Source organism: Stegostoma tigrinum, chromosome 11 (genome assembly GCF_030684315.1).
Source record: "Stegostoma tigrinum isolate sSteTig4 chromosome 11, sSteTig4.hap1, whole genome shotgun sequence".
Taxonomy (NCBI): domain Eukaryota; kingdom Metazoa; phylum Chordata; class Chondrichthyes; order Orectolobiformes; family Stegostomatidae; genus Stegostoma; species Stegostoma tigrinum.
Window position 1 is genome coordinate 60,416,687 of NC_081364.1, and position 24,225 is coordinate 60,440,911.

Here is a 24,225-nt window from a genome sequence, read left to right on the forward strand (position 1 = left end):
CCAATAGCAGCAGGGAGATTGAAGAAAGCATAGGTCGGCATATTTTGGAAAAGTGTGCACGCAGTAGGGTTGTTGTAATGGGTGACTTTAACTTTCCTAATATTGATTGGAACCTCCTTCGAGCAGAAGATTTGAATGGAGCTGTTTTTGTAAGGTGTGTTCAGGAGGGTTTCCTAACGCAGTACGTTGACAGGCCGACGAGGGGAGAGGCCATTCTAGACTTGGTGCTCGGAAACGAGCCGGGGCAGGTATCAGATCTTGTGGTGGGAGAGCATTTTGGTGATAGTGACCATAACTGCCTCACATTCTACATAGCTATGGAGAAGGAGAGGATTAGGCAAAATGGGAGGATATTTAATTGGGGAAGAGGAAACTATGATGCGATTAGACATGAGTTAGGAAGCATGGACTGGGAGCAGTTGTTCCATGGTAAGGGAACTATAGACATGTGGAGACGGTTTAAGGAACAGTTGTTGGGAGTGATGAGTAAATATGTCCCTCTGAGACAGGCAAAAAGGGGTAAGATTAAGGAACCTTGGATGACGAGAGCGGTGGAGCTTCTAGTGAAAAGGAAGAAGGTAGCTTACGTAAGGTGGAGGAAGCTAGGGTCAAGTTCATCTAGAGAGGATTACATGCAGGCAAGGAAGGAGCTCAAAAATGGTCTGAGGAGAGCCAGGAGGGGGCACGAGAAAGGCTTGGCAGAAGGAATCCGGGAAAACACAAAGGCATTTTACACTTACGTGAGGAATAAGAGAATGGTCAAAGAAAGAGTAGGGCCAATCAGGGATAGCATAGGGAACTTGTGTGTGGAGCCTGACGAGGTAGGGGAAGCCCTAAATGAGTTTTTTGCTTCTGTCTACGAAAGAAACGAACTTTGTAGTGAATGAAACCTTTGAAGAGCAGGTGTGCATGCTGGAATGGATAGAGATAGACGAAGCTGATGTGCTGAAAATTTTGTCAAACATTAAGATTGACAAGTCGCCAGGCCCGGATCAGATTTGTCCTCGGCTGCTTTGGGAAGCGAGAAATGCAATTGCTTCGCCACTTGCGAAGATCTTTGCATCCTCGCTCTCCACTGGAGTCGTACCTGAGGACTGGAGAGAGGCAAATGTAATTCCTCTCTTCAAGAAAGGAAATAGGGAAATCCCCGGCAATTATAGACCGGTAAGTCTCACGTCTGTCGTCTGCAAGGTGTTAGAAAGGATTCTGAGGGATAAGATTTATGACCATCTGGAAGAGCATGGCTTGATCAAATACAGTCAACACGGCTTTGTGAGGGGTAGGTCATGCCTTACAAACCTTATTGAGTTTTTTGAGGATGTGACTAGAAAAGTTGATGAGGGTCGAGCTGTGGATGTGGTGTATATGGACTTCAGTAAGGCATTTGATAAGGTTGCCCATGGTAGGCTCATTCAGAAGGTCAGGAGGAATGGGATACAGGGGAACTTAGCTGCTTGGATACAGAATTGGCTGGCCAACAGAAGACAGCGAGTGGTAGTAGAAGGAAAATATTCTGCCTGGAAGTCAGTGGTGAGTGGAGTTCCACAGGGCTCTGTCTTTGGGCCTCTACTGTTTGTAATTTTTATTAATGACTTGGACGAGGGAATTGAAGGATGGGTCAGCAAGTTTGCAGACGACACAAAGGTCGGAGGTGTTGTTGACAGTGTAGAGGGCTGTTGTAGGCTGCAGCGGGACATTGACAGGATGCAGAGATGGGCTGAGAGGTGGCAGATGGAGTTCAACCTGGATAAATGCGAGGTGATGCATTTTGGAAGGTCGAATTTGAAAGCTGAGTACAGGATTAAGGATAGGATTCTTGGCAGCGTGGAGGAACAGAGGGATCTAGGTGTGCAGATACATAGATCCCTTAAAATGGCCACCCAAGTGGACAGGGTTGTTAAGAAAGCATATGGTGTTTTGGCTTTCATTAACAAGGGGATTGAGTTTAAGAGTCGTGAGATCTTGTTGCAGCTCTATAAAACTTTGGTTAGACCGCACTTGGAATACTGCGTCCAGTTCTGGGCACCCTATTATAGGAAAGATGTGGATGCTTTGGAGAGGGTTCAGAGGAGGTTTACCAGGATGCTGCCTGGACTGGAGGGCTTATCTTATGAAGAGAGGTTGACTGAGCTCGGTCTCTTTTCATTAGAGAAAAGGAGGAGGAGAGGGGACCTAATTGAGGTATACAAGATAATGAGAGGCATAGATAGAGTTGATAGCCAGAGACTATTTCCCAGGGCAGAAATGGCTAGCACGAGGGGTCATAGTTTTAAGCTGGTTGGTGGAAAGTATAGAGGGGATGTCAGAGGCAGGTTCTTTACGCAGAGAGTTGTGAGAGCATGGAATGCGTTGCCAGCAGCAGTTGTGGAAGCAAGGTCATTGGGGTCATTTAAGAGACTGCTGGACATGTATATGGTCACAGAAATTTGAGGGTGCATACATGAGGATCAATGGTTGGCACAACATTGTGGGCTGAAGGGCCTGTTCTGTGCTGTACTGTTCTATGTTCTAATATGAATGTGTGGGTCATGCATTCATTAATGTAAGTGCTTGTGAAGACTGTGGTGAGTCTTAGTTAATGGAAAACCAATGACACCTTCAGGACGTCTGTGTGTATTGTAGCATTCCTGGCCTAGCTCTTTTGCCCCATCCCACTCACATCCACACTCCCAGTCTGAGCCTAGTCTTCTGCTCACATAGTGTGTATATCTTTCCACTCGAAGTCCCTTTAATACAGCCTTTAATTCTCAGAGCCTTGGGTTTCAACCTCTCCTCATTCTATCATTCCTCTATGCTCTGTTGAATACTTAATTCTTTTAAGTTACAATGGCTTTTACAATGCAATGATGTACTAAAATTATATAACACTAAATTTTGGAGACGAATTTCTGAAAGAATGGTGAGTTGAGTACATTTCACATGCAAACTGTCGATCTGGTATCTCAGGGTGATCATTGCCTTGCTACTCAAAGACTTTCATCATGTAATGCAGATTTTTCTTTTTGAAATGCTAACACAGCATGCCTTTTTTCATTAATTGGCATTCCTTTGAAATCCTCTGTCCCTTGTCACTGATTCTGCATGTTCATCAGACAGTGCTGGCAGGCAGTCTGTTTCCATCCTTTTCACAGTCCCTCTGGTAAATATACCATTGCACACGACTCTCACATCACAAATAAAAAATGTATTGGTCGCGTCTTTCTCCGGCAAAATGTTTTGCATCTCCTTCCTGACAGTGTTCCCTGGCCTGTCACCTTTTGCTGGAGTGAAGAAAAAGTACTTGTTTCTGAAAAATAACGTATTTACTTTGCAACTTTCATGACTATCAACACTTTTCAGCCAACTATTGATGCATTGTCACTTTTGTGATGTTGGAAACTTGATTGCCATTTGCAATCACAACCAGCAATGGGATAAATAACCTGATAATTTATTTTAATAATTTTGGTTTCAAGGATAAGTGTTGACCAGGGAACCGAGAACAACTTCCTCTGCTAATTTGAATGGTGGCATTGAATTTTTACATCCACTTGAGAGGACAGACCTACAGAGAGGAATTAGTAAGAATGACTGCCGACTCTACAAAGTTCATATTAGGGTGATAACCAAAAGTTAGGTTAGCATGGTGTGTCTTAAAGGGCATCGCACTGTAGTTAGGGGACAGAGTTCCAGTTCCATTGGACCCAGGAGACATAGTATAGAGTGAAGAGGTTGGTGCTTGGATACTGAAGATGCAGTAGCCAAAGGAACAGAGATTTATGAGGAAGATGAATGGCTAGAGGAAACAGGATGAAGGAGCGACGACACTTTGAAGACCTTTATGTGCAAGGCTAGAATTTTAAATTTTAGGCGTTAAAGTTCAAGATTCATTGCAGTTGGCAAAAGTGGAATGACTGTGAAGTGATGTTTGATATAGAATATAACATGGTTAGCAGAGTTTTTGGCGAAACAATGTTACAGGGTGTAGACTGGAAGACTGTTGAGCATTGAGGCAGTCAAGACAGTATGTTGTAGAGTTTCAGCAGTAGGCGAGCAATTTTAAGAAGCTGGACATAGCTTGTCTGTGTGCTGGAGAGGTTATGGGATCAGATTAAGCTCAAGTTGAACCTGGTAGAGCGTGTGCACCATTTGATTCAGTTTAAAACAGATACTGTGGATGGAGGTGTGCTGCTGCAAGTTTGTGATGTGAGCTGAGAGATAGTGGCTTCAGTTTTTGCCCTGTTCAACTGGAGAGCATTCGAAGTTGAAACTTTTATTTAGGTGCAGGAATAAATGGGAGCCACTTTGGCAATGTAATCCAAATTCCTGAGGATGGCAGTGTTGATCAGATAGTGCAGTCTGATAGGGAGTCTGAATGCCATGTGTATCATGTTCTCGAGGCTTTCCTGCTTTTAAGGTATTTGTTGACAGCATGTTAAAATTGCTTGAGATTACAAATTAACTTGTGTTCTAATATTGTTGATTGGCAAAGGTTATTTACAATTAAATAAAATTGATTCATCTAGTTGAGCTACAAATCAAAGAGCCCTGTGAACTTGCATTAAGGGCATGTAGATTAAATGCAGAGAGGAGTCAGAGACATCAATCGTCAGCAGTGCACAGGGTTGGCTGATCATCTGTGGCGTGACTGTCGAGTGTGCAGAGTTTGCTGATTACATGTACAATGTTGCATTGACAGCTTACTCTTCTTTTCCACCAGTCTCATCCTTCATCATCCAATTGTCAAGCTTCAAAGACTTCATTAAGTAGTTCCCTATAAATGTTGAAGTCACACATCCTATTCTATGCAAATAACTTGTTATATGGGAAATTGCATTTATATACCTACAAACTTCTGTTTCATGACCCAGTTGTTCACAACATCAGTGGTTTTGAACCAAGCCAGATATAGCTCACAGGCCCTGATTTCATCATGGCCTGTGCTAATTAAACAATCCCTAAGGTACAATTTAAGATGATACAGTTGGTTTCTGTCACTTTTGGGTATAGATATGGGTGGAGAAAGAAGAAAAAGAATCATTACCCAACCATTGCTAGGAAATGCTATTTGCGGGGCAGGGGCAGGAATGTCCAATAGGATCAGGCTCAGGCCCCACCACCTTGTTCAGCTAATATTCTACTGATGCTGCACAAAGATTGGCCATTTGGCTAAGGTACTGAGACCAGCCTGAAGATGCTGTCAAATTGTACCCCACACCGAATCAATGAAGAGGTGAACAATAAATGCCTAGCTTTTCATTGCATCATATATCATTGAATTACCAATCTCTTAAAAATTTTGATATGCTTTTCAATGTATCCAAGGGAAGTGGTGGTTTACTATTTCACTGCTCCAACCTTGATCTAGGGTTTGAAAATAGTTGCTTTATGTTTGGATTGCATTATTCCGTTGTGCCCCCATCCAGATAACTAAAGATTGCTAGAAGGGATTGTTGGTTTATTGCATTCCTAATGAAAGTGTTTGTTTTGACAACAGCTACTGGAATTTGAGTGGTTACAGCACACAGTACAAGTCTACTAAAACCTTTCCTCATCTGTTCTCCTGCAGCACGATGCACAGATGGATTACTACGGCACCCGCCTTGCAACATGCTCCTCTGACCGATCTGTGAAGATATTTGACGTTAAAAATGGAGGCCAGATCCTTATTGCTGACCTGAGGGGGTATGTAGATGGATGTGGTTTGCAAGAAATCTTCATCACTTAAAAGTGCTGATGCCTTAAGCTTTAGTGAATGCATTCAGTAATAACCTCCTTTCTGACAGACCAAAATACCATTCATTTCCCTTTATTCAGGATACATTTAACTAGTTTTAAACCTGGATCACAAAGATAACAGCTTGTATTTATAGAATTGCTTTAACACTGTGTTTAATAAGAGTCACATAAATCAAAATTCAGCATCAAGCTGCATGAGGATATGAGGGATGATAACCAAAAATTTGGTCAAAGATTAGGTTTTAAGAAGTACCTTAAAAGAGGAAAGCTAGATGGAGTGATTACTAAGGTAGGTAGGGACATGACCATAGAGAAATTGGGAGCTTTACTATCAAGGCTTTGTTTAACAGGGAATTGGTGTTAATCAGCAAGAAAAAAAAGAGTGATTTTCTGTGTTTCTATGTAATTGGTGAACAGGACTTCTGAGGAAAGCAACTGATAGCACCACTCTGGATGATCTTGAGTTAATGACAGATAAAATGTGGGAGTCAGCCAGAGTGCATTGGAATAGAGGTAACTATTGAGGTTGAAGACTTCAGAAGTAGACAAGATGAATCAGGCAATGTTACAGTGGTGGAAATAGGCAGTCTTCTGTAGCTGACTCTTAATGGCCATTGAAGAATCCCAATAAACCACTCAATTGTACAAATCATTGATTTCAGCTAAAGCCAATTATGTCTTCTTACAGTTAAAAAGTTGGGTAATCGATATTGCCTTGCCAGTGTTGTCCATATCACTAGATCCTTGTCCTATCCTCAGGGTTATGATGGTGAATGAAATTTAAAATTTCACAATGCTTGTAAGTTTCTGGCTTTAATCAACACAGGAATGATGAGCATTTCTTTTCCTTCATTCATGGGATAAGAGTGTCACTAGCAATTCCAGCATTTATTGCCCTAATTGCGTTGAGAATCAGTCACATTGCTGTGGGTCTGGAGGCCAGACCAGGTAAGGATGGCAGTTTCCCTCCCAAAAGGATATTAGTAAATCAGACAAGTTTTACTAACAATGAACAATGTATTCATGGTCACCATTAGACTATTAATTCCAGATTTTTATTAAATTCAAATTGCACCATTTGCCATGGTGGGATTTGAACCTGTGTCCCCAGAACATTACCTGTCTGGATTAATAGTCCAATGATAATACCACTAGATTGTTGACTGTCCTCCTTCTTAGTTCACATCAGGTTTGCAGGTCTTATAGATTCTGTGTAAGCCCTCTTTCCTCTTTCTGCCGTATGCCCTCCACTAAAGGGTATGGGCACTTGCTTTGCAAAATACATCAATGACAGAATCACAAAAATAGAAACAATGGGGAAATTCAGCAGGTCTGACAGCATCTGTGGAGAGAACAGAGTTAATGCTTTGAATGCAGTGGCTGTTCTTCAGAACTCAGATATTAATCACAGCTTTGCCTCGTAATCAACAATGAGACTTTGGGCAATGTCAAACGGTCCTTCTGCTAAAGGAGTCAGGGTGAGCAGACAAGCATTCAAGCATCTAACGGTATCTGTCCTGGCTTATTTTTGCTTAAATATCAGCTGGAACAATTGGCATAAACAAGGTGCCATCTGATGCTGTTGTCACTTGATTTTGCATCATTTCAGTGTGAGCAGCTGGTGGATGGAGTCAGCAAAAAGGCAAGTGGAATGGGTGTCTTCCAACTCTGAATCCCCACAAAACCGCTCTTCAGGCCAAAACTGGTGACTGCAGTGTGCAATCTCTGCATCTTATAAGAATAAACTCTTGTATTTCCATCTACCGCTTGCCACCTTAATTATGAGTGGGCCAAATACTTCTTTCCAGCTAAGTGACTCCACATCCAGAGCTACAAGATACGTTTCCCCACGCTGTGTGGCAGTGCCTGATACAGTGATTGGTGGCCGGTTTATTTTTGATTGAAGTCAGAACTCTTGTTATCTGACTGATTCTTGAAACACGATTCTGTTTTTTTTTAAAAACATATTTTGGTCTCTTCTCCATTTTCCTCCCCAGTCTGCCAGGGACCAGTGGTCCTGTTTTAGGTAAGACAGTTTCTTGCTTTAAAACATGAAGCTAAAATTTGGACTGAACTCTTTTCATAGGCGGGAACAGGTGGTGGAACAGGTTTGAAAGAGGAACCAACCCACACACTAATAGTTGCTTGCAGTTCGCACTTGGGAGAATGTTCTGAAAAGGGGTGGCACAGTGGTTAGCACTGCTGCCTCACGTTGCCAGGGACCTGGGTTCAATTCCATCCTCGGGCTACTGTCTGTGTGGAGTTTGCACATTCTCCCTGTGTCTGCGTGGGCTTCCGCCGGGTGCTCCGGTTTCCCCCCGCAGTCCAAAGATGTGTGGGTTAGGTGGATTGGCCATGTTAAATTGCCCATAGTGTTCAGGGATGTATAGATTAGGTGGGTTATAGGGGGATGGGTTTGAGTGGGTACTCTGAGGGTCGGTGTGGACTTGTTGGGCCAAAGAGCCTGTTTCCACACTGTATGGCTTCTATGATGATGATGATTCCCATCGGCACTGGTGCTTCTAAACCTGTGCATGGGATGCTTTAAGAAGCTAAAACACCTGTTCACCATAATGCAGGTAGTTTGCCATGCATTATAAATGAGGAAAATGGATCAGTTACTTGAATATTTCCTTATTTCAGCCATGAAGGTCCTGTATGGCAAGTGGCATGGGCTCACCCGATGTATGGCAACACCTTGGCTTCTTGTTCCTATGATCGGAAGATCATCATCTGGAAGGAGGAGAATGGAACTTGGGACAAGATGTATGAATACACTGGACATGATTCTTCTGGTAAGGACTCTACTATGTGCAAACTTTGGATTTCGGAACATCTTAAGGATTCTTAATTTTTTCTTTTCTTCTGATTTAACAGTACATCAAATTTGTGTATATAGAACACAGAGCTTCTCTTAAGATTCAAACATCCATTCAGGTAGATGGACTTTGTTTTTGTTGGCAGTCTGAGCAATCAAACAAACTATCCAGTGAGATTTTGCCTGATTTTATGTGTGCAGTTGTTTAATTGTTGCTGATATAAAATAAAAATAGTATAGGCAAATGCCCTGGGCATATTTCCTACTCCTTTTTGTATGAGATTGCTGAGATAGTGTACAGTTTTGCTAAATTGGCTTGTCACGGAGAAAGGAGTCAGATTTGTAGTGTCAGTGCTAACGTAGGTAGTCCCTTACAGCTCGTAAAAATCAAGCTGTTGTTTTAACTGCACTAGGATTAGGTCTTCCTATACATTGAGGTAGTCTTTAAAAGGGGGTTAAAGAGGAAATCAACAACTGGGTGTTCTCGTTATGTCATCAGAGCTCTGCTGTTGGTGCAGAACTGCAAGAGGCGTGGCATCTCTAGTTTAGAGGGGGAAAAATTGGACAGTCTCTTATACTGTTCCCTATGAGAAGTCATCAATCTCAATTGGCATTTCAATACCTAACAATGTGGCAACTCCTTTTCTGTCTTCTAACTCTAATCAGAGCGTTTGTACGCTCTAAAACATCATAGCCCTGCAAAAATGTAATGTTATCCTTCATCAACACTACCACCTCTCTATCCTGTCCTCCTTATTACATTATAGCCTGGAATATTTAGGTCCAGGTCTAGCCAAATTTAAGCTAGGCCTCTGTTATTAGCATCTATTTCATTAGGCTGTTGACAATTTCTGCTCATAATTGATTCAGCTAATCTGTGACACAACTTGCATTCCAATATGACGCTAGTAGGCATTGTTCTTTCCTTCCATCTAATTTTTGTTGCAGTTACACTGCTGTTTGTTACTCACGTTACTCTTTTGCTCTTCGAGGTTTATGTGCACTTCTGCTCCCTGGTTCTATGTCCTGATGCTACTACCCCTGCCATGTTAGTTTAAAACCACCCCACAACACTGTTTAACTTTGCTGCAAACATACCTTTGTTCTGATGCTTCCTGATGGCTTGTACATGCCCTCCCTGCACCAGAACAGTCCCAATGCCCTAGGAATCTAATTAGTCCTTCCTGCACCAGTTTTACAGCCATTCTTTCACCTGCATTATCTTCCTGTTGTGTTCTCACTTGCATGTGACACTGGGAGTAACCCATAGATTACCCCCATTTGAGATCCTGCTGTTCAATCTTTTTCTTAGATCCAGAAATTCTGCTTCAGGACCTCAACCTTTTCATGTACCTATGTCATTGGTTCCCAGTACTTCTTGCCTTTTTAGATTGTCCTGTGCCTGTTCAATGACATATTTTAGCATTATATTTATAAAACAGAACCATACACACAATGCAGTGAGTAATATGCGCTCTTATTTTTTCACATACATGTTGTTTTGAAGCAGAGGGATTCAGTATTGTTCATTGACTGAAAGCTCCATAACAGGTTTGCCTGCATGGAGATTGGAAAAATATCACACTTGTTTAGTTCTGGAAGCTCTTCTAAGTACATGTCGAGTATAGGAGCATAAGCCAATTTGCACTAGATCATCAGGATAAAGGAAGCTTTATTCACCTAATAAAATTGACCTGACCTAAATGTTTGACGCTGACACTCCCCAAAAGTGAAGATATTATTCCAAACAAAAAAAAAGTTTTTAAAAAATAAACTCTGCATTCTTTTGCTGAAACATGAGACTTCACTCAGCCATTTAATCTCTACTGGAAGGGAATTTGCCAAGATTTGCGTATCTCAAATAACTACTTCTGTGTCAGTAGAAATCTGCCCCGAGGAGCCTGCTTATGACACAGCATGGTGTGCAAGTGGAAAGTTCTCATTTAATTGACCAGAAGCATTAATTCTGTTTTGCTCTCTGCAGTTGCTGTAAGATCTGCTGAGTATTTCTAGCACTTATTGATTTTATTTCAAATTCCCAGCACCTTCAGTAATTTATTTTTCATTTGAAAGACAGCCATTGATTCTGAAATAAAATTATTTGGATAAAACATGACACAATGCAACATAAGACTTTGTAGGAACACGAAAATACCATTGTACTCTAGAAGCATATTTCTTTGGAGATTGAATCTACCAAAGCATTCATAACCCTTTCTCTGTCCAAAAAGCCATCAAGTTGTTCCTAATCCATTTATATTATACATGTCAGTGACTTATCGTGGTAATTTAAAGAGCTAGCTTTTCTTTTCCAATTGGTAATGTTCCTCCCTTATTCTGTCCTCCTTCCTAATTCTCTCACTTATAGCTCTGTTTCCTAGAATTTGAGCCATTCAGCATAGTGAACAACTGACTTATCGTTTAATTAGTTCTAATTGATATTTGCTTGCTTGATCAAAGCAGGTCCAAAGACAGGCAAGATGTTTATTGTATTTACATTGATACAAAGTATATCGACTCAAGGAATGATTATGTTATAAAGCATTGTGGTGACCATAAATACACTGCATAATGTCTTCTTGTCATTTCCATACTTTCATGAATGTCAGTGAAGACGATTGTGCCTAGAGTATCAAAGTCAGATTTTCTGATTTTTGGAAGAAACAAAGCAAACTAAACCACTTCTCTTTGGGGGGAAAAATAATTACAAGAGGAACATTATCCACAGTTTTAGCTGACAATGACCATTTTGCTTCAGATTTGAAAAGCTGTTGGCTCAGCATAATGAAGCAATTACTTCTTGGAACAAACACAAAGTACTGGAGAAACTCAGCAGGTCTGGCAGCATCTGTAGAGAGAGAAACCGAGTTAACATTTTGAATTTGGTATGACACTACAGACCTATTCAGTTCAAAGGTCATCCCGGACTCAACATTTATTCTATTTTCTCTCTCCACTGATGCTGCTAGACCTCCTGAGTTTCTCCAGCATGCTCTTCTTGTTTCTGATTTCCAACATCTACAGTATGTTGCTTTTATAATTCCTCCTTGAGGTGAATTCATGAGCCATCTTGAGAAGCAGCATTAAGGGTGACACCAAAATTTGAGAACATAAAACTTGTGGCATAGGAAGAGACCACCTGCCCTATCATGCTTGTCCCTGCTTTTTGAACGGAAATTGTCATTAGCCCCACACTACTTTTTGTCCTAAATATTTTACCAAGAGCAAAGAGGGGACCGGCAAGGATGGCTCTAGAAATTAGAGAGTTCAGATATTTCGGGTGATTGGAAAAGTCATTACTGTTCATTTTTGGACCACAGGTCAAGAGGTAACTGTAACAGAAATTTTCAGGAAGAGGTTGATTCTGATTGAGCAAATAAGGGGGGAAAAAAAAGTCCCTGAGGTGAGTGAGTCAATGTCTAGAGCTCTTGCGTTCAGAATCATTGTCAAATGAACAAGTGGGCAGATGAGAACTGTTTTCACTGAGATTTGACAGGTTCTCAAGTGTTCCACCTGAAAAGACACCGGAAGCTGATTCCATAAATCGTTTTGAAAGTGTTATGGCCCAGTTAGGAAGAATGCACCAATAATCATGCCCTACCATTCCACAAACCTTCAGAAAGTGGATAAAATTCTAGTTGGACAGCCAAGGTGAGCAATTTGCCTGACTGAATGCTATTTAGACCAAAAGCAATTTGCACCAGATTTCATCATTAACAGAAAATAACACTCTTTATTTATCGTAGCACATTTAACAAAAGGCAGAGAAAAGAAAGGAATTTTAATCTTCTACGATGCATTTAAACTCTGCCTCTTCAAATTCCAAAATGCCTACATACTTGGGTGGATGGACAAAGATACTATAGGTGGGAAAAAATATAGACAGAGTTTAAAAAACAGTTCCAAAGATCAAAAATCTAGATCTCAAGGAGAGTTACATTGTCTCACAGAGTTCATCTTGAATTTTAGCACTGATGACGTGCTGCTATTTATGAAGCAGTGGTCATTCTTCACTTAGATACATGGATCCAGCTCTTTTCTTATTGCCTATTTTAAGCTGTCCTGGTTTGTCTGTCCTTTTCCCCACATAGAGGAAGAGGTGGGTGCTTTTCAGTTTGCAAGCTGTGGATGCTTCCTGGTTTCTTTGCACCTGCAGCTTTGTCACAAACTAATGAGGGTGCTGTTGGTAGACAGAATTTCCTTAATTCAAAAGAGTCTTGGTGCCATTCAGTCTCAAATTCCCTCCCTCACAACTTCAAAAAGCAGCATTGCACTGCGCAGCTAAAAACATGCTGCACTTGTTTTTCAAATTACAAAACTCCTGGCATTTTGGTCCAGCCTAATGGCAATTCATAATCCTAAGAAAAAAAATTCCCTTACACAAGGGATTTGGGCAGGTACTCGAGGATGAGTGACATGCAGAATTATGGAATAGAAGCAAAACATGTTTTAGCACTGGCATGACGGACTAACTGACCTTCTCCATGAAAGGGGTGGATGGCAAAGCAATCTCTGTCGCTGATAATCAGACTCAGCACTTGGTCCTTTCAAAGCTCAGCTGCAGATCTCTGTGGATCCAAGGATAATATTTAAGGAAGTAACTTAGGGAGATAGCTTGGGGTTGGTGGTGTGTTGAAATCCAGAAATCAGTATGTGTATGAAGGATCTGGGAGCTGAAGTATTGATGCCTCAGGGCAATATCTTCCAGCGCTGTCTGGCTTCAAATGTCTTAGCAATTGGCACTTTACAATATCAGTAAATTATTTGCAGTCAACCAGAGCTTCGCTCTGAGTAATTGTAGTATTTGTTGCTTGACTGTTCAGTTGGATTAAGGAACACTTATTACTGACTATGATCTGAAAGTCTGTTGAAGCAGAGCCCAGAAAAGAGGGGAACAATTTGAAGTATGGCTCAGACATGGGCCGTATAGGAATGAAATTAGGTGATTAAAAGCCTGCTCTGAGGCATAGATTTAAGGAGCATATTAAAAGACTAAAGGGAGTGGAGGTTTGGGAAGGAAATTCCAAAGACAAGCTTCAAGGTATTTGAAGCCACTCCTGCCAACGGTGGAGCAAGTAAAATTAAATGTACCAGAGGCACAAATTGGGGGAGTGAAGATACCCCCATCATAGGTCTGGAGGAGGTTACAGAATTAGAGGGGGACATGGCCGTCAGTGAATCGGTGAAAAATTTTGGAGGACCTTAAATTTGGGCGAAGAAGATATGAGTTTGCCCAGTGATGCATTGGGATAGTTGGCTTGAAAGGTAACAAGAATAGATGAGAGTGTCAATAGCCAAAGAACTAAGGCAGGGCAAGGTCAGGTGCTGCAACAGTGGTAGAAGTAGGCGATCTTAATGAAAGCATGGATAGGTTTACTTCTGAATCACATATCAACATCACAGGTGCAAATAGACAGGTTTAACCTCAAGTTACCAGCTACAGACTCAATGGTTAAGGAATAATTTCTGGCAAGCATTGAAAAGGGTTTTGATCTTGCCCTTAAGAGATAGATAGATTTTTTTAATGTTATGGATGAGTATTGAAAGTTTAGGAGCCAAAGGGAGTAAATGGAGGTTGCGTACTGATCAGTCATATTCGAATTGTATAGTTTAACAAGCAAGAAGAACTGCATATTCATAGAACATAGAACATAGAACAATACAGCACAGAACAGGCCCTTCGGCCCTCGATGTTGCGCCGACCTGTGAACTCATCTAAGCCCCTCACCCTACACTATCCCATCATTATCCATACGCTTATCCAAGGACTGTTTAAATGCCCCTGATGCGGCTGAGTTAACTACATTGGCAGGCAGGGCGTTCCACACCCTTACCACTCCCTGCGTAAAGAACCTGCCTCAGACATCTGTCTTAAATCTATCACCCCTCAATTTGCAGCGATGCACCCTTGTACAAGCTGAAATCATTATCCTCAGCAAAAGACTCTCACTGTGCACCCTATCTAATCCTCTGATCATCTTGTATGTCTCTATTAAATCCCCTCTTAACCGCCTTCTCTCCAATGAGAACAGACCCAAGTCCCTCAGACTTTCCTCGTAAGACCTTCCTTCCAGACCAGGCAACATCCTGGTAAATCTCCTCTGCACTTCCTCCAATGCTTCCACATCCTTCCTGTAATGGGGTGACCAGAACTGCATGCAATATTCCAAATGAGGCCGCACTAGCGTTTTGTATTGTTGCAACATGACATCACTGCTCCAGAACTCAATCCCTCTACCAATAAAACCTAACACACTGTAAGCCTTCTTAACAGCACTATCAACCTGGGTAGCAACTTTCAGGGATCTATGTACATGGACACCAAGATCCCTCTGCACAACCACACTACCAACAGTTTTTCCATTGACCCAGTATTCTGCCTTCCTATCATTCCTCCCAGTGAATCACCTCACATTTATTAAACTCCATTTTCCACCTTTCAGCCCAATTCTGCAGTTTATCCGATACATGCCATTAACTCCCACCTCCCCATATACCAGTTATCTGTACTGTGTAAACATGAAGAATGAAGAGGAGGCTGTCAAGTGATAAACAGAACTCAAACTCAGTCTATTCAATAAACAAGGTGCAGTAAGTTAAAAGCCCAGATTCATTCCTATGTCACTCTGATTGACAGTACAACATGGTAGAAAATAATGTGGGTTAGGACAGGAATCAAGTCTTGGAGCCAACTGGATAATATTAATAACTTGTGCACTCCTCTCTTAATCCCTGATGTTAGTAGCTACATAGACTAGTTTGCAGGGCCCTGTTGTTTGTCAACAAAAAGAACATGTACATGCAGTACACCCATTTTAACTGAACAAAGTTGGCAACAGCCTTCTCTGGTTCATTCCTCAGGACAATGCCTCTCTCAATTAGAATTAACCTGCCTGGTTTAAGCAAAAGTTTGGCAGTCAACTGTCTAATTGTTGAATTCAGCATCTGATTGAATTCTCCATGGCAACACCTGTACCAAACAGTCTCCTTGTCATCCAATGAGTGTGTTCTGCTCATACAGTCCAAAAAGTGTTGTTGCTGTTTAAACTAATATACTTACAAATTGCCCTAATGAGCTCAAAATGACAAACTTCAGCAAAATATGCCCTTTTTCAGCAATGACCAAGTGGTTGTTCTCCTTTGGTGACTACCTGGATGTTTTATACTTTTGACCTCATACAAAAGCCAATGTTATAAAGTTAAAGGAGCATGATATGCAACTGAAAGGTTATGGTTTTCTTGTTCCAGTCAACTCATTGTGCTGGGCTCCTCACGAGTTTGGGTTGATCCTTGTCTGTGGCAGCTCTGATGGTGCAATCTCGGTGCTTTCATTCTCGGGCGACGGTCAGTGGGAAATGAAGAAAATCAGCAATGCACATACGGTAAGAAGCAATTTTTTTTTGGTGTGACTATTAACACTGACGTCAGTCAATGATTTACAGGTTGGACAGGCCTCAAACTATTTTGAAGCAAATACGATATTTTGCAGTAATAAACTAATTATTCTAAAGACCACAGCAAAGCATGTGACCAAGATCACAGCACTTTCTGAGAACAGTATGATTATTTTTGCTGCAAAATGTGATGACTGATAATATATTTAATATGCATAATGTCAATGTCAGTAACTGTCAGTGACAATAGCAGTGCTGACTCCAGGAATATTGATAGGGGAATTATCCATTCAGGCTAAACTTATGGGTGACTGTGAAGCTTTTATTTTGTTGAGATTTTCAATGTTGGGGCTTGATTTAAGTTTTTTGGGCAGGAGGAGGATACCTAAGTTCGGATAATGTCAGTATCACACGGCTTCTTCCTCTCTTTACAGATTGGCTGTAATGCTGTCAGTTGGGCTCCAGCAGTTATACCCGGGAGTCTTGTGGACCAACCTTCAGGGCAGAAGCCAAATTATGTCAAGCGATTTGTGTCAGGAGGCTGTGACAATCTGGTCAAAATATGGAAGTAAGTTGTGTTCATTCTGCTCACTTTGGATGGTCGTTCCCTCTGGAGTTTAAAATTTGTTTCTGTTGACCTGTGTCATTTTTGAATGACCACTTCTCTCAGAAATTTCAGTGAATAAATACGAGAGTTGGAAATTAAATCAAAAATTGGTGAAGAAACTCAGTGGGCCTGGCAACGATGACCAATATGACTCTTCAGTAGAAGAGTCTGAACAAGAATCAAATCAGACTTGAAACATTAACTCTGTTTCTTGCTCCATAACTGCTGCCAGACCTGCTGAGTTTCTCCAGCATTTTATTTCTGATTCCCAGCATCCACAGAAGTCAGCTTTTATTTGTGTAAATCAGACTTTGGACCGTGGTCGTCTTGTGGAGTATTTGTCCATGATGTTAAAAAACATTAATTGGTATTTTGAGTTGCTTCCGGCTCTTCTCCTGCGTCCTTTACCCCATCATTGATAGTGGTACCTTCAACTGTTTAGGCCCTAAACTCTGGAGTTCCATTCCTAATCTCTCCATTGTTAATTTACCCCTTTAACTAAGTTTCTGGTTATGTCTGAATTGTTCCCTCCTTCAGCCCATTGTTAAATTTTGTACAGTTACGATAATGTGAGGCACCTTGGGATGTTTCACCATATCAAAGGCACAATTTAAAAGCACCATATGAAAATTATTTTACCCCTTCCACAAAGTCATTGAGAAAATTGCATTCGGCAATATTTTCACTTTTGATTTGCACTTTCTCCTTTGAAATTTAAAACAAAACGTTTTGTCTGCTGCAGAGAAGAGGACGGTCAGTGGAAAGAGGATCAAAAGCTTGAAGCTCATAGTGACTGGGTTCGAGATGTTGCCTGGGCTCCATCTATTGGACTTCCCACGAGCACCATCGCCAGCTGCTCCCAGGTAAGCACTGTGCATGAGGAATATATGAGCAGACTCTGGCGAATCTGTGCAGTCTGCACCTTCAGGAAAGAATGAGGCAGTCTGACAGGGGATTTATAGTGGTCTTAGTGATTTGACGCTTGCTCTGTTTTCTTTGGGATAGAATGTGAGGATCAAAACAAACTGAGCACAGTGAACATTATTGGAACTTCTTGCAGTTCTGTGCTGCTTTTTTTTACTGGTAGAACACATCACACACTCCTCTCAGATCACAAGTCATGTAGAAAGCTTCACAATGGCAATGCATCCTTTTTTTCAGAAGGGAATTGCACTGCGAGTATCAATTTATCCATCTAATACTCCACTGAAATTTTCACCACATCACGTTGGGGGTTAAGAAGTCATACCCCTAGGGTGTTTCTCAGCAGAAGTTAGAAACTTCAACGCACTATTTCAATGGGGAAGATGCCCTGCACAACAGAACAGGTAGTGTTTTGGCAGCAGGACAATCTGTGTATGCTTTCTAGGCTGGTGTGATAGAAGGAGATTAGTGCTATGTTATCCAAATAGCTGATTATCCACACACAGTGATCTTTGTACAAAATGCCTTGTACACAACAGGTAAATATACACCATGTCTGCATATTTACTAAATAAACATCAATTTGTAAAGTAATCATTAATAAAAAAATACTCTGACTTTGCTTTTAATATTATATGATTGTCAAATACACACATGGCCCTGCATGTATGCACCGAAACAATGTGTATGGAGACAACAAGAACAATGAGAATATCTACTACTAATTTATCATTTCTGAATCAGCAACATCTGTGTTCCCATTTCGCCACATATAGCTAATTCCTAACATTATCGGTAGTTTTAGGTTAGAAAGAGGAATGGATAAAACTGATTTTTTATTTTAATTTTTGAACATTGTGGATGCCTCTGGCTTGGCCAGCATTTACTGCCCATCCTTAAGTACCATGGAGGGATGGTGTTGGAACAGCTATGGTGGAGGTACACCCACTGCGCTGTTGGGAGCAGAGTTTGAGGATTTTGACCCAGCAACAGTGAAACAGTGGCCTAATAGTTGCAAGTCAGGGATAGTGTGTGAGGCTTGAAGGAGAACTTGCAAGTGGTGGGGTTCCATAGCTCTCTGGCCCTCAGATTGCCCAGTCTGGAATTTACTGGCAAAAGGAGCCTTCAATTTCAAAACTACAGTCCTCAATTAAGATTAAATTCTCACCATGTCAGGCTCGATATGCAAAAAAAGGCTTGTGTTGGGAACTATAAGTGTCGTGAGTGAAATATCAGTGTTGTTTTTTTCTGACATAGACCTGAGGTTTTTCATCTTATAATGCTTCACCTTGCCAGCAGGGAAGTAAAACCCTGATCACCTTGCTGATTTAAATTTGCATGATCAAATCTTAGATTATAAAACCATTCTTTGCTACAAGTGTGATTAACAAGGAAAAAGATGTGTTCTTTTAAACTCACCATGTTGTGGTGGGCTGATGCACTGAGTACAGGGAGTGTGTGGGGAAGTGGGGTGAATTATGTGCTTTTCCAGCCACCTTGTTTTGCTGGAATCTATATCTTTGCTCAGTCTAGTCATGACTATTCCATGAACACCTGGTTGTCCTCCCATGTGCCACCTATTGTAAACTTGAGACCATCCAAAGCTCTAACAAGCTGTCTGTGTTCTGAATCGCAGCAAGTCCCTTCACCCATCATCCATGACTGCTCCACGTTGGCTGCCGTTTAAATGATGATTTGATTTTAAAGCTTTTTTTAAACAAATTCTTCAACACCTCAGCCTTCCCTCCCAATATCATCAATCTCCTGTCATTATAAATTGTCTGTGCTCCTCTGCTTCTGGTTTCCCGCAGATCCTTGATTTTTAATCATTCCGCCATTGGCACTCAGCTGCCAATTCCCTAAAGCTTGGAATTCCCTTCCTCAATGTCTCTGCCATCCCTCCCTTCAATAAGAAATACCTTAAAACCTTCCTCCTCAATCAAGCTTTAGTTCATCTAACCTAATATTACCTTTCATAACTTGATGTCAGTTTTTGCATAATAATACTTTGGGAAATGTTTTGTTATACTGAAGGTGCTACAGAGATGTAAATTGTTGTGTGATTCAATGGTTAACCTCCGGTTCCACAGGATGGCAGAGTTTTTATCTGGATTTGTGAGGACCCTGCTGGGAATACATGGACACACAAACTCTTGCACAAATTCAATGATGTAGTGTGGCACGTTAGCTGGTCCATCACTGGGAACATCTTAGCCGTTTCCGGAGGTGACAACAAGGTAACAGTTTCTTGCTTTGGACGGGTCTGTTACCCGAATGAATAATGTGCGCAAGTTCTGAATTTCTGAAGAGATAGTATCCTGTTTATATTATGAGATGGTATTTAAAATGTACAGAAAATAGCTGTCTCTGTACACTGAGAATCCCTTATTTTAATTACTCTCATATTTTTGCTTCAGTGACTATCTTTGGTGAATTTTTACTTCCTTTTTTTCTTGCACTTGATCCTTTTTTCCCTCTTGTATTTTTCTTTCACATTCGCTGCTGTATCCCCCAGGATTAATGAAATACATGTGTATATATATTTTTAAAAGCCCCCTAGATGGTACTGGCTATTGTAATCTCATCTTAAAACTGGTTCATGATCTAACCTAAATCGCCTTGATTGTAATTCCAACCCATAGGGCTTTCCCAGGGGTCTGTTATTTTATATGTCATATAAACCATTTAATGTCTCAATTGAAACTCGAGCCTGTAATTTACTCCTGAGGGTCTGTAACTCTGTCTACAATTTACAGAGCTGGGTTACTTTGAATCTTCCACTGATCATAAGACTACAGTGATCTTACTGTGCCAACATTACACGTAATCCTTTCATGATATTGGGGATATTTTCATCAGTAAAACAGTTCCAGTGTTTTATTTAATGCTTTGATTTCCTACCAATTTCACAAAAATCCTTTTATACACAGAGTAATAAAAACCTTCACTTATAGATTAATACTAATTCCTTTCATCTCACAAATAACAACCGTATGTATAAAGTGGGTGGTGTAATTATAATCACATTGAGATATAGATGATGAGTATAAGTCCTGACTCTACAGTGCTTTATATTCACATTGTACATACTTTCTTTTGAATTTAACTGTTTTGATTTTTGTCGTAATGTACTGGCCTTTCAAGTGATGGCTCCTTCTTGAATACACTTTCTTGAATGCCTGTATTCTTCCCCTATTATTATTTTTATTGGCCTTAGACAATGTTGGACCATTTACCTTTAAGGACAGAGCAACCAACTTCATCATGCTCTCACCCCAGTTCCACAACTTCAAGCAACGGATCACTGTCATCGTGAATGCCAGTATTTTTCATGTCAAACTCAGTCTGCCCAGCTTGTTGGTGCCCTTCAGATCTCCATGGCTGTTTACTGTATTAGGAGTACGTTTACTGATGTAACTGTTGGAAAAGCTCAACTCCTGTCCAATTTAAGTACTTAATCTAAGATGACACATCAGTGCTGCACTATTAGTGGTGAGATGTTAAACCAAAGCTGCCTTTGCTGACAGACCTTTAAAAAAAGCCCACAACACTATCCGAAGGAGAATGTGACCATTCTCCCCAGTGTCTTGACCAACGTCGAAACCCTCAACCTATGTCAATACAATAGATTATTGGGTCACTGTCACAATTACTGTTTGTAGAACCTTGCAGTGTACAAATTGCCTACTGTGTTTACTACAAAACATGTTTTATTGCAATGAAATGCCTTGAACCATCCTGAGGTTGTGCACGATAATACAGGTGCAAGTTTTTTTTATTATTAGCACTGTGCTTATTTATAACATTAGTGTCAGCTGTCTATAATTTGAGATTGTAATTTGAACATTCAGATGATGTTCAGAGATCGTGGTTACAGTATAGTGGTTATGGTGCTGGGTAAGCAGCCCAAGGCTTAAAAGTTAAAATTCCATGACGTGTTGAGAGATTGAATTTAATAAATCTTGCAATTAGTGGGCCGACCGTAGGAGTAGGATTGTCTTAAAAATCAACTGGGCTGACAAATCCTTCAGGAAAAAGAACTCTATTCACATGGACCTAAATGTTACTTGTGACCACAGCATGGTCAGGTATTACACCCTCTGAAGTAGCCTACCAAACCACTTAATTGTACAAACCACCACCACTTCAGGGACAAGTACCAGATGTATTTGTGGGTTATGATCCTTTTCTTCCTCCATACATATACCGCTTCCATTGGCATTTGTGGATAATTTACTTCTCTAGTAATGCACAGTCTGAGACTAATCCACCATGGCATTTTAGAAATTGAATTTAATGGGAAAAATATAGATAGAGGAAGTACTATTTCTGCTAGTCAGAAAAGGCAGGAAGAATGGTCTAGAAACTAGAGCCAGATATTTCAGGAGTAAAATTTGGAAACATTTTTACAAACAGGGGCTAGAAGTATAGAACTGTCTTCTATAGATAACTGTTCGAATTGATCAATTATCACATGTTAAATCTGAGATTAATAGATATTTGTTATTCTAAGCTATTGAGGAATATGCAGCAAATGTGAAGTTTGATTGCAGATCAGCCATGGTCTCACTAAATGGAGAAGATAAGTGACCTGTTTTTACAGGCCTGCACTTCTTCCACTGTTCCTAAAGCCTCAGCAAAATACTTGGAAATAAAAAGCTTATGTTGATGATAAAGATATTGAACTGTCATCTTCACCCAAAAGGTTAATTGATACAACTTAAGTGACAGAAACCTACCCCTTTGTTAGAGATAATTGCAGTTTCAATCCCATGCAAACATAGTTACTCTTGAGGAACAATTAAGGGCCCTAGAGATGGGCAATAATAGCCAATCATGCCCGAGAATGAATTTCTGAAATCAAATTTAGCTTCCTGCTTTAACATTCTTTCCCAGTGGGCTCTAATTCTGCATAGAGTGGTTCTTCATTTTTCTTACAGGAAAAGTAATCTTGTCACTGTTTCAATGAAGGTGCTTTCTTTTGGAAGTGTGCTGTTTCCATGTTTGAACACAACATAACCATCACCCTTTTATCCAATTTGTTTTTGCAGGTCAGTCTATGGAAGGAGTCAGTTGAAGGCCAATGGGTTTGCATCAGTGATGTGAACAAAGGCCAGGGGTCAGTGTCGGGTATCACAGAGGGCCAACAGAATGAGCAGTGATTGGCAAAGGAGCATCACGGGAATGCTGTCTTGAATTGTATATTTGGCAAAATAAAATGGATTGCGAGAAACTGGGAACAAACAAAAATCTAAGTTGTTTTGTACCCTCGAGCCTGGCACCGTTTATGGAGAGGAGTATGTATTGGTGTAGTTCCTGTTGTCATTGACACATAAGCAGACCTTTTGTAATTGCAGTGTTCAGAGTGCCTTGTAGGGGATTGTAAGAAGGTGCTGTTTAGCTGATCGGAAACTACGTGCACTACCAATAAAAGCTATGTTTTGAGGTGCTTAAGCCAATAATGTACAGTCACAGCCCAAGGCCAATTACTCGATAGTGGGAACAAGTCATTACCTTGTCTGTCACCATATAAATCTGTCCTCCAGCAGTAAATGGTAATAGGATCTTAAAAGAAATGTCCTCAGACGGCATGGTGGCCAACATATTGAGGCACAGTACAGCACAGCAATAGACCCCAAGATTCAAGCTTGTGCTTGTTTGTTTATTGTGAGGAATTTCCCTAAATAGAGGACAACAAAATTGAAAGGAACAAGCTGTCACTGAAGTGCTCCTGCCCACTACCTTTCAGAATAGTGCACAGAGAGCCAAGGAGCAGATCACCTACTGAACAATTCACCTTAAGAAGAGGGAGCAAAGTTGTCCTTCAACAATGCCACACTGGATTCAAATGCAGTAAACTTTTATTAAATTCCTAATAATTGCTTCTCTATGAAATATTTCTGACAAACAAACCTTTCACACACACCAGAACACACTGTGCCCTGAAAATGCTTCCGAAATTTAAAATACCACTGAAATTCTCCTAAAAATAAGAAGTCCAGAACTGTTGGAACCACAGATTGCTGGAGTTTCCAGGTTCTGAACTTGGGGGCAGGCTCACATGACGAATCGACCCACTCATATTGGCTGTGTTTGTGGTATATGTACCTAAGCTGTAGCTGCAACAGTTCCATTTCAAGGCCCATTCTCCCCCTACAAACTGGTCTGAATGCAGTGTTTACATCTTTTAAAAAGATCCTTTGGCTGAAATTCATTTTTGTTAATATTTTGGTGAAGAGGAATAATTCAGATTGTAAACCACAGGCATTGTACAGTATGGGCTCATATAAAAACCTTGTGATGGGGACTAGAAATTAAGGCGTCTGTTTTAAATATTTAGTCCTTACTCTCTAACTTGATAGTCAAAATTGAACTTAATAAATTGATATAATGTATCTATGTCATGTGGGGATTTTTTTTGCCATCCTTTTGTTCAGAATTTGCAGCTGCCCTTTAAAGGACTTGGTATGAATCATGAAGCATTCTTCCAGAAACTTACTACAAATGTTGTCAATAAATGAGCAACTGTTATCCTGTATGAGGTTTTAAAACTCCTTTTATATTTTTACTACTGTGGGTGATTGGCCAAAGTCTAAATGCAAATGTTGGACGAAAGTAGGAGCAAAAGTATGGATCAGAAGTGAGATGTTAAATTGTATTCAGGCTCGGTCCTTTGAAACTTTGTAGGAGGGAGTACAAGACTAAAGGAGGACCAGAATAGTGTGGTGAGTTGAGGAACAGACAGTGCAGCATGGTTGTGATTT

General features: G+C 40.7%; 1 protein-coding gene across 1 annotated transcript in view; it reads left to right on the forward strand.

The window, feature by feature from the left end:
* Nucleotides 1–23,856, forward strand: part of sec13 (SEC13 homolog, nuclear pore and COPII coat complex component) — a 34,196-nt gene extending 10,340 nt beyond the window's left edge. Inside the window, exons 3-9 of the mRNA XM_048547897.2 lie at nucleotides 5,549–5,664; nucleotides 8,362–8,513; nucleotides 15,785–15,918; nucleotides 16,365–16,498; nucleotides 17,280–17,400; nucleotides 19,552–19,698; nucleotides 22,513–23,856. Of these exons, the coding sequence (XP_048403854.1) occupies nucleotides 5,549–5,664; nucleotides 8,362–8,513; nucleotides 15,785–15,918; nucleotides 16,365–16,498; nucleotides 17,280–17,400; nucleotides 19,552–19,698; nucleotides 22,513–22,623 (915 nt within the window). The 3' untranslated portion in view covers nucleotides 22,624–23,856. The remainder of the gene's footprint in view (nucleotides 1–5,548; nucleotides 5,665–8,361; nucleotides 8,514–15,784; nucleotides 15,919–16,364; nucleotides 16,499–17,279; nucleotides 17,401–19,551; nucleotides 19,699–22,512) is intronic.
* Nucleotides 23,857–24,225: the final 369 nt, after the last annotated feature.